Source organism: Nannobrachium achirus (assembly GCF_963921795.1).
Source record: "Nannobrachium achirus genome assembly, chromosome: 17".
NCBI lineage: Eukaryota > Metazoa > Chordata > Actinopteri > Myctophiformes > Myctophidae > Nannobrachium > Nannobrachium achirus.
In genome coordinates, this window is record NC_137824.1 from 7,672,310 (window position 1) to 7,686,220 (window position 13,911).

Below are 13,911 nucleotides of genomic sequence, written 5' to 3' on the forward strand. Positions count from 1 at the left end.
TTACGGGAGATGTTTTTACTGTACACACCCACTCGACCCCTCATCAGCTTACAGTGATCAAACAAAGTAAATGAACGAGCGTTCGTATTGGCGCCGCGCCAGGGTCAGAATTGGGACGTTCGAAGCAGTAAAGAGTTAAACAAGAACCCATTCTGGAGATATAAATTATTATGAGATAAATCAATTTTCCTTCACAGCAATCCATTGCTGTAAACAGAACTTTTCATTCCCTGATCCGGTCATCTCCCGAAGGATTATGGGAATTTGAATTTTTGCATCAGTGCCAGGTGCCACAGACCACTCGCTACGGTTTACAAAAGAAACATTACATCGTGACTTAAGTCAGGTTTTGCAGCCAAGAGTTGAATTTGAAAACCCTACTTTAGTCGGGTACATACGACTAAACGACATACGACTGATCAAGTTCTCGCAAGTTCATCCATTGCAGATGCTCTTACCCAAGACCTGCGTCATTGTACCCGTAGGACATGTCGATGTCTTGGACCCGACTGGGCCTCAGGTCTCTGGTCGCAGTGGTCGGGTCTCTAGTTATCGGTTCCGGGCAGACCTGTGCTATTTACAAAATGATCTGTGACTGTGACTGTGTGTGCGTGCATGTGTGCGTTGACAGCATGCTGGGCCTGCAGCCATGCACATCAAACGCGTGATGTGAGGCAATCCAGAGAGAGAACATCTTCGTAAGAACGAGAGCATCGTCCAGATCAACGACACCCGCTCATAGACAAGAAGAGCTTCAAACAGTACGTATCGCTCTGTGTGTGTGTGTGTGTGTGTACTTTTGAGGGTATAGTAGAATTTGAGAAATAGACAGTATGAAGACCACTGTTTTAAAACTAGCCCAGTTTGGAACCTCAACCTCCACGGTAGCCTGAGTTGAGGTCCCGCCGGCAGAGTGTAACACCGGTGGCAAATATATATATATATATATATATTTTTTTTTTTTTTTTTTTTTTTTCGTTACCTTTTTCTGCACATCATATCCTAAAGATAAAGTTATTCTGCCCTGCTCTCAGATGTTTGACATTTTAGTGGTCAAGAAAATGTAAGCTTTGGGTAAGGGTTGAATAAAGTGTTTAAATCGCTTTTCTTAGTCAGACTTTCACATTTTCCCCATGCAGCCAAAAAAGGAGCAGTATACTGACTCATGACACAAATGGACCGCCACAGGCTGACTAACAAAGCGATTCAACCCGTCGCTTACATTTTCTTGACCGCTAAAATGTCACATTTCATACCTTTCCCCTTTTACACAATGTGTGGAAAAAGGTAAAAAAATACACAATATTGGCCACCGTTCGCACTCTGCTTAGCGGAACCTCATCTCGGAGCAATATAGCGGAGGGAGAGGTTCTAATATTATTACATTTAGATATTAGGTTTAGGCACTGGGATTTGGCATTTAGAGAGACGATAATTGCTTCAATTATCACTATCCCACATGTTTATGCGGGACATAATAGAGGGTATGCACATGCATAAAGTGAATGGCAAATCGAGTGGCAAAGTGAGTGGCAAAGTGAGTTAAACGTTGTTTAATGCAATAAGATACGACTTTTCTGTTTGGATGTATGGGCAGTCCTGTAGCGCATACCCTCTATTGCGCTTCATATTGTGCAATTAAAAAGCTGATTTACAAGCGCACCACATGTCGGCACTGTGACGTGTTGGCTATTTTCTGTCTGTACCACCAGCGCAGGAAAGTATAAATCAGGCTGAAATATCTATCTGAACTGTCCATCATCTCCTCTCCACATCTACTGGAACAAAACACCACCCCAACACCAACTCTAGTGTACTATTGGACACGTACACATGTGGGAAAAAAAAAAAGAAAAAAAAAACCTTCCCTTGAATTTTTCACACCAGCCTTTTATAGCGCCACCAGGAGGCCGACTTATGTAAGACACATTTGTGGATCCTTCAGAATTTACCCAAAATTAACAAAAATCAGTACACAGTATCATTCTCTACAGTCATATGATCAAGACGGATCTGTCCCATATTAAATATTCCATCCTGATTGGGTAAGATCGGCCTCCAAACTTTGCAGGATTGATCCGTTCGAACAAAATGCCTCAAATCATGAACACAGCATGTAGAGGTCTTCACGGGTCCAATTTTAACTACCCGAACCCAAAGGGACCCGGGGAAAATGGAGCCGACCCATTTGGCCCTGTCTATAATTTGGAATTTCAGAACCGTTACCCGTCTCGCCCCGAAACGTGACTGACCTGGTCCGACGGCCCCGTACTATTAATAGGCAAATTAGATCCGATACCCGCGCAGAACGAGAGGTCCGAAACTCGAACCTGTGGCCCCGAAATGACGGGATGCCAACGTTATTATTAAGAGTGGTATGAGACTTCTTTCTTACCTAACGTCGCCTTGGTTGCAGCTGCTGCTGCTGCTATCAGCGGCGCTGCCTGCGTCTCTTGTCACAACATGATCTTTTCCCAGACCAGTAAGTCAATCAATGCGGACAGTTTGCAAATACAAATAAATCCATGTTTTCTTTATTCCTTCTTCTTTGGCTAGCCAATGATGCTAATGCTATCATTTTCTGTCGCATGTTGTTGATTAGTCTGCTTTGAAGTTTCCATTATGCTTTGCAGAGCATGACAAAACGCGATGACAAAACGCAACTCCATTGTGAACCACAAACCAACACGTTACGTTAATATCAAATCTTTGATAATAATAATATAACTGCCCCAGACACATTTAGGGCCATCTTGTGGCAAAATCGTTGTAATGCACCTGTACGCATCTTTTTTCAATCTCGGCTGACTCGGTTCCCCTCGGGTATCAGGAACCGGCGAATTCACTATCAAATACCCATGACCCGGGACATACGGCGGCGGCTCCGACCCGGCCCCGACCTCACTGCGCATAAACGGCCCCGTTACCCGGCTCGGGGCGGGTCGGACCCCGGGTAATTTCGGATCTCGGGCAGGTCCGAAGACCTCTAACAGCGTGCAATTGTAATGAAATTGGCAGTATCTCAACAGTCATGTGATCGTCACCGTTAAAGGCCAAAGAAGACATGGCACCCTTTTCACATGTAGCGCCACCAGGAGGCCACAATAATTAATACCTGACATGGTGGAGACCTGTGCTCGGAAGAGCACTGCTTCTAGTTTATCATTATTATATATCATTTAATGATGAACATGGGTCTTCAACAGGGGGTCAGGGACCCCTTGGGTCCTCAGAGTTATGGGAGGCTGCCAAATATTTCTTTTTTTTGTGGTCGGAACCTTGTTTTTACAGTAACCAATTGAACTAGCAAGTAGCAACAATATAGGGGAACATTAGCCAGTACATTAACAAGTAGATTAAATAATTCATGGATTATATTATTACTAACATTAATCCATCATATTAATAGAAAAGATAATGTGTGAAAAAATAAACTCAAAATATTAATTTACACTGATGATAGTGCTGTCAAACAAGTCTATGAAAAGGTTTAATCTGCAACAGTTTTATATGATAGCCATAGCCTACAGTAGGCTAAAATAGCCTACAGTGGGCCCTGGCCTTTATTAAGTGTGCCTGCCATGCAATGCAATGGCAAAACACTTATTGTAATCCGCCATACTTCACAATAATAATAATAATAATCTTCCCGCAAATTTCGGCACGTAATAACTGCCGCAAGATTTACGCCACCGCCGCAATTTATACATCAAAACGTGCGGCTCGGCCGGGAATGGTAGTGCTATTACTTTTCTTTCCGATCCACGTTACCTCTGCCATACTTTTGCCTTTTGCCTTTTGCCAACAAAGGGTCAAACTCGTTCTTCTGCTATACCACCAAAATGTGGAAAGCCTTACCGAAGGCCATAAAGGAGTGTGGATCCCTAGCATCCTTTAAAATTGCCCTGAAAAACCACTTACAGGCAGCAGCCGTTCGCAACTGGTAAAAAGACAAACCGAGCCCAGCCCTACCCTCATCTTTAATGTCCATTATCTCCAAACAACACTTTTAAAGGGGAGGATGGCATTAGATTCTCGCTACATAACATAATAACAAAGGCATCGGCTGGCCATTTTAGAAAGCACATGGTGTGACGACCGCTTCCGTTGTATGATGTCATGATGTCAACCCGGAAGTGTTTACGCAATCGACTTCTGGCCTTCAAAATAAGAGACTGGCCGCTTATGGGAGCCTGCGGGAGGCACGCTGGACATTTTAATCCGTTCATTTCTGGAGCACAAAATGGGTTAAGAGTCCTTGTCCTTAATTGGTGATTAATTCGCCAAACAGGAAGTGCCCTTCGCCAAACAGAAAGTGCCTCTATATCTCATGAACCGTTTGTCGCACAGACGCGTGGGTGGTGTCATATGACCTGATTAAGAGTCCTTAACCTTAATTGGCGCTTCCTTCGCGAAACAGGAAGTTCCCTTCGCCAAAGAGGAAGTGCCTCTATATCTCATGAACCGTTTGTCGTACAGGCGCGTGGGTGGTGTCATATGACTTGATTAAGAGTCCTTAACCTTAATTAGTGCTTCCTTCGCCAAACAGGAAGTGCCCTTTGCCAAACATGAAGTGCCTCTATATCTCAGGAACCGTTTGTCGTACAGACGCGTGGGTGGTGTCATATGACTTGATTAAGAGTCCTAAATGCTAATGCTAACACATGCTAATGCTAACAAATGCTAATGCTAACAAATGCTAATGTTAATGCTAACAAATGATAATGCTAACAAATGCCAATGTTAAAATTGCCAATGCTAAAATGCTAATGCAAGCTAATGCTAATGTTAAAATGCTAATGCTAACTAATATTTAAAATGTTAAAGCAAAACATTCAATGATAATGTTAAAAATGTTAAAGCTAATGCTAATAAAAATGCTAATGTTAAAGCTAATGATAAAAATGCTAATGTTAAAAATTCTAATAATGAGGTTAATGTTTGATGCAAAATTGCTAATGAAAAAATGCTATTGCTAACACCAACTGCTATACAAGGTTGCACACACTTAAGCCGGCCATACATTACACGATAATATAGAGGCACGTCCTGTTTGGCGAAGAGAACTTCCTGTTTGGCGAAGGAAGCGCCAATTAAGTCTAAGGACTCTTAATCAGGTCATATGACACCACCCACGCGTCTGTGCGACAAACGGTTCATGAGATATAGAGGCACTTCCTGTTTGGCGAAGGGCACTTCCTGTTTGGCGAATGAATCACCAATTAAGGAGAAGGACTCTTAATCAAGTCATATGACACCACCCACACGTCTGTACGACAAACGGTTCATGAGATATAGAGGCACTTCCTGTTAGGCGAAGGGCACTTCCTGTTACAGAGGGGGCGGGGCTTAATCAATTACAGCTCATCCCTATTGGCCGGAAAAAAACAAAGTTGGGTGTGCATTTTAAAGTTTAAATGACGTTGCTTTTTTTTGATTGATTGAAGACTTTATTAGAAGTTTGCATAGGAAAAGGTACAGTTTCATGACGGTACAGTTCACTGGTACAAGGTCTACTAAAAGGAGATCCATGAAAAGACTAAACTTATTTCCACAGGGAACCATTTAAGGATCTCATATAACATTGAATGACAGACGAATAGAACACAGTACTATGCAGTAGATATGTAAATAAAACTAAAATGAAAGATAAAAAGAAGAAAACAGTAAGTATATACAAAGAAGGGGCGGGGGGGGGGGGGGGGGGTAGGGCTGGGCTAGGTTTGTCTTTTTACCAGTTGCGAACGGCTGCTGCCTGTAAGTGGTTCTTCAGGGCAATTTTAAAGGATGCTAGGGATCCACACTCCTTTATGGCCTTCGGTAAGGCTTTCCACATTTTGGTGGTATAGCAGAAGAACGAGTTTGACCCTTTGTTGGCAAAAGGCAAAGGTATGGCAGAGGTAATGCGGATCGGAAAGAAAAGTAATGGCACTACCATTCCCGGCCGAGCCGCACGTTTTGATCGGTGGCGTAAATCTTGCGGCAGTTATTACGTGCCGAAATTTGCGGGAAGATTATTATTATTATTATTGTGAAGTATGGCGGATTACAATAAGTGTTTTGCCATTGCATTGCATGGCAGGCACACTTAATAAAGGCCAGGGCCCACTGTAGGCTATTTTAGCCTACTGTAGGCTATGGCTATCATATAAAACTGTTGCAGATTAAACCTTTTCATAGACTTGTTTGACAGCACTATCATCAGTGTAAATTAATATTTTGAGTTTATTTTTTCACACATTATCTTTTCTATTAATATGATGGATTAATGTTAGTAATAATATAATCCATGAATTATTTAATCTACTTGTTAATGTACTGGCTAATGTTCCCCTATATTGTTGCTACTTGCTAGTTCAATTGGTTACTGTAAAAACAAGGTTCCGACCACAAAAAAAAGAAATATTTGGCAGCCTCCCATAACTCTGAGGACCCAAGGGGTCCCTGACCCCCTGTTGAAGACCCATGTTCATCATTAAATGATATATAATAATGATAAACTAGAAGCAGTGCTCTTCCGAGCACAGGTCTCCACCAGGTCAGGTCGGGCGCTCCGCACGCTACAGGATTCTATCCCGATTGAGTCGGGCTCGAACACAGCAATAACTAGAAGCAGTGCTCTTCCGAGCACAGGTCTCCACCAGGCCTTGCGTCCTGGTGGTGCTACTGTATAATAGGCCAATGTAAAAAGGGTGGCATATGTTCTTCACCTTAGACCTTTCATGGCAATCGGACGCTGCATGCATGATTTGAAGCATTGTGTTCCAAAAATGTATTTTGCTAAAGTCTACCTGCTGGTGGCGCTATAACAGTCTAATGTGAAAATGGTAGCATTCTTTCCTTGACATAGTGGGAATATGTGTGGCAAATTTCACGGTAATTGCAAGCTGTGTTGATGATTTGAGGCATTTTGTTCAAAAATGGAGCAATCCTGCAAACTTTGGAAGCCAATATTAGCCAATTAGGATGGAATATGAAATATCAGACGGATCGGACTTGATCACATGACTATAGAGATACTGTGTACCGATTTGCATGATTTTTGGATAAAATCTCAAGGAATAATAGGAAAAATTGTGTTTTACATAAGTCGGCCTCCTGGTGGCGCTATAAAAGGCTGATGTGAAAAATGCAGGGAAAGGGTTTTTCCTTGGCCTCTAGGGAATGCGCTTACAAAGTTTGAAACTGATCGATGGAGTTATAGGTAAAACCACAAATCGGCCTGTTATAGCGCCACCATGAGGCTGATTTCAAAAATTTGAAGTGGCATTTCTTCTTCGACCTAGTGGGAACGTGTGTGCGCGATTTCATGATAATTGCACTTCGCGTTTGGGATTTGAGGCATTTTGTTCCAAATGGCTCAATCCTACAAACTTTGGAAGCCAATCTTAGCCAATCAGGATGGAATATGAAAAATCGGACAAATCCGTGTCGATCACATGACTGTCGAGATACTGCCTACCGATTTGTAGGATTTTTGGACAAAATCTGTAAGAGTAGTGCACAGAAATGTGTCTTGCGAACATCGGCCACTAGGTGGCGCTAGAAAAAGCCCATTTGAAATATTTAAGGCAGAGGTTCTAGATTGGCATCCAGGGAATGTGTGTGCTCACTTTGGCAGCGACCGGGCCAACGGCGACTGAGATTAGCTGCACACAAACTGCGAGGACACACGCACGCACGCACGCACGCACGGACGGACGGACGGACGGACACACGGACGGACGGAGGGGAAAACATATTCTCCCCCATGCCTTCGGCTGGTGGAGACAATAAATAATATAATTGATACAAAATGCCACAGGGGCTGTTCTGAGCGCTGTGCTTTGCAACACGCACGCACATGCGCATACAAACACATTACGTTATCCACTCACTCAACACACAACACCGCCTCACGCAACGAAAAAAAACACACCCGTGTGAACTGAGCGGTGGTCGTGGGGGGGGGGGGGGGGGGGCCTGTGTGTGTGGGGTGGGTGTGTGTGTGTGTGTGTGTGTGTGTGTGTGTGTGTGTGTGTGTGTGTGTGTGTCTGGCCTGGCCTGAACAACAGCGCCCCTCCCTTAACATGTGTGGTCAAAAAAGGTACTTCAGGCTACATACAGACACGCACACACGGCCACGTATAGGAGACGGTGTAACCACCGCTCAAAAAAAGCTTCAATATGGAAGTTGTGTCCTATTTTGATGATAATATGAGTTAACTTTGACACGTTTCATGTCCATCCAACTCTGACATCCCCTCTCTCTTCTGCGCTAGTCAAGTGCTGCTCCTTCTCGTGGTGCGTGATTTATGATTAGTCGTATGACAGTGTAGCACACACAGAACATATATAGTTAGGGAAAGTTAGCCTCTAGCTACATCAATCTGGGAACTAAATCTAAATGACTAGCTTTCTTCACAAATGTGTTCTACTAGGTGTCTACTATCACCTCTGAACTTTGTCAAACCCAACTCCCTTGACATACTTTGTGGGAGCCAATCAAAGTTGGGGGTATCGGGATACCCAGGGCCTGGGATTAAAGGGGGAAAAATAATAAATGGCCAATTTGAACGTATGAGGTGTGTAATTAGGGTATTGTTGGGCTGCTGAATCCATTCCAACTATTAGTTATCAGTAAAAATGACTCCTTGGCCATAAAAAATGCCTAATTGGCTAGGGCTTAGCCAATCATGTCATTCGAGTTCACCTGTGTCCTGTTAGTCCCTGTTTTAAACCCCCTGTTTGAGTGTTCCTTGTCAGATTGTATTATGTTATCCTGTGTGTCATGATGTGTGCTTACCCACCTAATCTTGAATAGTTTTCATGAATTCAAACCCTACTCCAATTTATTTTTTATTGCAAATATTATATGTCTGGTTGGAATGGTTGGAATGGATTCAGCAGCCCAAAAATACCCTAATTACACACCTCATACGTTCATATTGGCCATTTTTTATTTTTGCCCCTTTAATCCCAGGCACTCGGGATACCCAAAACTTTGATTGGCTCCTACAAAGTATGTCAAGGGAGTTGGGTTTGACAAAGTTCAGAGGTGATAGTAGACACCTAGTAGAACACATTTGTGAAGAAAGCTAGTCATTTAGATTTAGTTCCCAGATTGATGTAGCTAGAGGCTAACTTTCCCTAACTAATAGATCTCCAAGACCAAACTGTGTCCCTCCGTGCCACGTTGTAGGCTTGTAGATCAGGGGAGAGCCCCCGTAGATCAGGATGGGCGTGTACTTTGATGTGATGGCTGGTCGCAGTCTGTGACTGACTGCAGACAGTGGTTGCTGGTTGGTAGCGTTATTTCTTCTGTTTTTTTGGATCGCGTTACCGTTGAGTTTTAATTTAAATCCCAATCATTCTTGATACAACCTAATAGACGGACGGACGCCATGAAAAGTGTGTGTGTGTGCGTGCGAGCGTGTGTGTGTGGGGGTGATCGAGTGAGAGAGAGAGAGGGAGCGGTGGAGAGAGAAAAAGAGAGAGATATGTCACATACTATGCTCAGATTTGCGCAGCGGCTGTATTTTCCTCAGTCCCCCGCTGATGTTCCAGTGTTCCAGACCAGTAGTGATCCAGGAAAATATCAAACATTTTTGAAAAAAGTCGGGCTGGCCCCGATCGTCCTCCGAGCCACTGACCTCACGCTAGACGACATTCATGCCCGATAGTCGGGCCCGTTTCAGTCGGAGGCATCCCAATTGTCGGGAGGGTAATTAAATGACCCGATTATCGCATAGTGTACGGCCGCCTTTAGCGAGCTGCAGGCACACTTAAAAGTTCTTAGAAATGTTCTTTTCTAGTTGCCAATATAGGTGCAAATGTATGCACTCCTAGGAAATACTGTATTGCCCTATTTTGGACCATTTGCCCTTTCATATTTGTGTTTGAAACCCATATACCTGCCATATAGTCCATGACAGGGCAACGTGGGACATATGTCTATATTCTGAACCTGTGATACACATTTTCTACCTATCGCGGAGCTCTGGTGGTAAATGATGAATTAAAATGTGAGTGTTTACTGGCTTGGATGCATAGAAGGAAGCATGAGGTCAGTCTGTTGTTGTGAAAGTCCCTATGGCGTCTATGACATCTGACATCATACATACAATCCCTTTCATGCCCATATATGGAGATACCTGTAGATCCAGCCACTCAGATATGGATTCTGTTAGTGTGGTATGTGGCCTCCATATATGAGACATTTCCATATGAAGTCCTGTTAGATATGAGCTTAATATTGATCTCCATATATGGGCATGAAAGGGAATCTGTTAGTGTGGTTCCCCTGACATCACAGTCATGTCAGAGCGGCAAACCCCTAGAGCTTTGCTTTGACTTACCTACAGTAGAAGTATGTGTCTATCTACTGTACGTAAGCAGACATGTACATTCATGTGTATCTTGTGATGTGTAACTTCAACTAAAGTCTCTTCACACCCAAAACATAAATTGAATGAAGCTGAGATGTTTGCATTCTCTGTACCAGGAACCAACCATGGGGTCACTTGAGGAACGGATCTTGGATGCTCTGCAGGAGCTGGGAGAAGATGAGTTTTCTGCTTTCAAGGAACGCCTGAGACACCCTGATAACCTTGGAGGCCTCAAAGCAATCCCATGGTGTGAGTTGGAGAAAGCTGGTAGGCTGGAGACCTCCTGGCTGATCAAGCAGACCTACACCAGTGATCATGCACCTCAGGTCATGGGGAAGGTCCTGGAGAAGAGCTTTCCAGAGATATGTGAAGGTAGGTGAAGAGAGGATGGATGTATACGATTGATTGATTGATTGATTGATTGATTGATTGATTAGTTTATTTACGTGTCCTGCACACAGTGCCCAACCCTCATGGGTTCATAAGACACCATTTCAAGTTTACAGTATGTTTTACAATAGTCATACATTTTCAGAATTAAACAGAGTATTTTGCCTTCTCTCGCAAGCTTGACAAATTAAATCTGACACAATAAACGCTCCTTTGGCAAAACATATCTCAAGTTTTTCATGATCGTTTAGGTCAAGGAAATAATCACTATCAGCTTATACAACTTAATTAAGTGTGCCTGCCATGCAATGGCAAAACACTTATTGTAATCCGCCATACTTAAGTAATTAATGTTCTTGCAAATTTCAGCACGTAATAACTGCCGCACAATTTACGCCACCCCCGCAATATATACATCAAAACGTGCGGCTCGGCCGGAAAAGGTGTGCTATTACTTTTCTTTCCGATCCGCGTTACCATTGCGACGTAATTTGCAAAAAACGCCGCCCAAAAACCCCATTGACTTAGAATGGGGGAAACTTTGCCACGCAATAACTGCCGCACGATTTACACCACCCCCGCAATATATACATCAAAATGTGCGGCTTGGCCGGGAATGGTATGCTATTACTTTTTTTTCCGATCTGCGTTACCATGGCAACGTAATTCATACAAAACTACGCGCAAAAAACCCCATTGACTTTGAATGGGGGACTCTGGGAAAAAACCCAGAAACGTTGGCGCCACATAACTCTGCCATACTTTTGCCTAGCAACGTCATTTAAACTTTAAAATGCACACACAACTTTGGTCTTTTTCCGGCCAATAGGGATGAGCTGTAATTGATTAAGCCCCGCCCCCTCTGTAACAGGAAGTGCCCTTCGCCAAACAGGAAGTGCCTCTATATCTCATGAACCGTTTGTCATGCAGACGCGTGGGTGGTGTCATATGACTTGATTAAGAGTCCTTAACCTTAATTGGTGCTTCCTTCGCCAAACAGGAAGTGCCTCTATATCTCATGAACCGTTTGTCGTACAGACGCGTGGGTAGTGTCATATGACTTGATTAAGAGTCCTTAACCTTCGCCAAACAGGAAGTGCCCTTCGCCAAACAGGAAGTGCCTCTATATCTCATGAACCGTTTGTCGTACAGACGTGTGGGTGGTGTCATATGACTCGATTAAGAGTCCTTAACCTTAACACATCTGGTGCCAACCCCGAGTTTCCCGAGTTTGAAAAGGTACTACCCCTGTGCCAACCCCGAGTTTCCCAAGTTTGGGCCGTTTTTGAAAAAAAAATTGGACCGCCAGAAATGTATTAGGCATGATCGCGATCGCGAAATTGCATGTTTAACCCCCATACCAACCCATTCTTTCAAACATGGCAGCCATGTTTGTTTACATCTGAAGAAAACATAATGGCTGATAAATCATGAATGCCTGAACGGATTTCCAAGCGGATTTTTTTGTTTGAAAGCTGTGAACAGTGTGCACACACGTGGTGCATCATCTAGGCATGGGCGTGCACTTTTTACACAATTGCACAATTACATGGAAGTCTATGGTAACCATGGCAACGAGGGACATTGGCCGGAAAAAATCATTGCAACATAAGTGTTAATTGGTGCTTCCTTCGCCAAACAGGAAGTGCCCTTCGCCAAACAGGAAGTGCCTATATATCTTATGAACCGTTAAGTGCCTATATATCTTATGAACCGTTAAGTGCCCTTCGTCAAACAGGAATTGCCTCTATATCTCATGAACCGTTTGTCGTACAGACTGGTGGGTGGTGTCATATGACTTGATTAAGAGTCCTTAACCTTAATTGGTTTAACTTAGCCCCGCCCCCTCTTCTGATTGGCCGAAGCTTTATTTGGCCATAACTCCACTTCCCAACATGTTACTGGTCTCAAACTTGGTGGGTGGTCCCACGGCCCCAATGGCTAACCGCTAATGCTAAAGCTAAAAATGCTAAAGCTAAAAATGCTAATAGTAAAAAAATAATAATAATAACAAATGCTAATGCTAAAAAAGCTAATGTTAAAAATGGTAATGCTAATGTTAACTAATGCTAACAAATGCTAAAGCTAATATTTAAAGTGATCCCTGACTAATACGACAAATATGCCTTAATACATTATAATTGTCCTCTATAACTACAATGTAAAATTAAAAACACCTTAATTATTGTATTTCTTCTAGAAATAGCTAATCTTTCACTCAACAGGGGAAATGCCCGTTGCAAGTTGATGATGTCATAAATGTCATGTGTGATCTAACCCTATGGAATTTATGGCATGCATGTGCAAAAAACACATTTGAAATATTGAGTTGATGCTCATATTAACCATATGAAGTATTAAGTTTGTTTTTATTTAGAAATGGCATCAAGGTCACGATACGTTTAGCCTTAAATCACACAAAGCAGTACACAGTATCTCTAAAGTCATGTCATCAACATGGATCTGTCTCATTTCCCATATTCCCTCCTGATTGGCTACAATTGCCTTCTAAAGTTTGTATGCGACCTAACGGTTGCTTATCTTCCGATTAGGGAGTCTTACTGGTAGGTCTGCTATTTAGGTGCGTGCGCGATAACGTCGAGCAGGCTCCTCTCCCTACACATGCCTTTCTATTTGACTGACCAAATCAAACGCGAAGGGGATTTGGGAAAATATAGTGGCATGGTCATGACCTCCAGAAGACATTTGACACCGTAGATCACTCTATTCTGATTGAGAAACTAAAAGCTATCAGTCTTGACAGCACAGCAGTGAGTTGGATGCAATTCTACCTGGTGGGGAGGGAACAGGTGGTGCCCCGTGGACTCTGTGGGCAGGTGCCAAGTGCTTCTGGTTAAAGGAAATCATCATCTCCATAAAGCTTGTCAACCTACGAAAGCACAAAGTGCTCTAAAATCCCCAGGATAGATGGCTGTATTGACTCTGAACTTGATAAAACACAGTGGACCAACACCAGCATTTCATTGTATTGCTGGTGTTGGTCCACTGTGTTCAGAGTCAACACACCCATCAATCCGGAGATTTTAGAGCACTTTGTGCTTCGGTTTGTGCAGCCTGCCAGGCTGCTGCTCACAAGGCTTGCATCTAACCCAACACACTGCCGTGTGTGTGTGTGTGTGTGTGTGTGTGTGTG

The 13,911-nt window shown here is 43.2% G+C and overlaps 1 protein-coding gene across 1 annotated transcript in view; it reads left to right on the forward strand.

Moving 5' to 3' along the window:
* Window positions 1-13,911, forward strand: part of LOC308302218 (serine/threonine-protein kinase/endoribonuclease IRE1-like) — a gene marked incomplete at its 3' end in the record, with an annotated part of 49,417 nt that overhangs the window by 12,455 nt on the left and 23,051 nt on the right. The window contains exons 2-3 of the mRNA XM_080746476.1: window positions 632-761; window positions 10,484-10,739. Of these exons, the coding sequence (XP_080602602.1) occupies window positions 10,493-10,739 (247 nt within the window). The 5' untranslated portion in view covers window positions 632-761; window positions 10,484-10,492. The remainder of the gene's footprint in view (window positions 1-631; window positions 762-10,483; window positions 10,740-13,911) is intronic.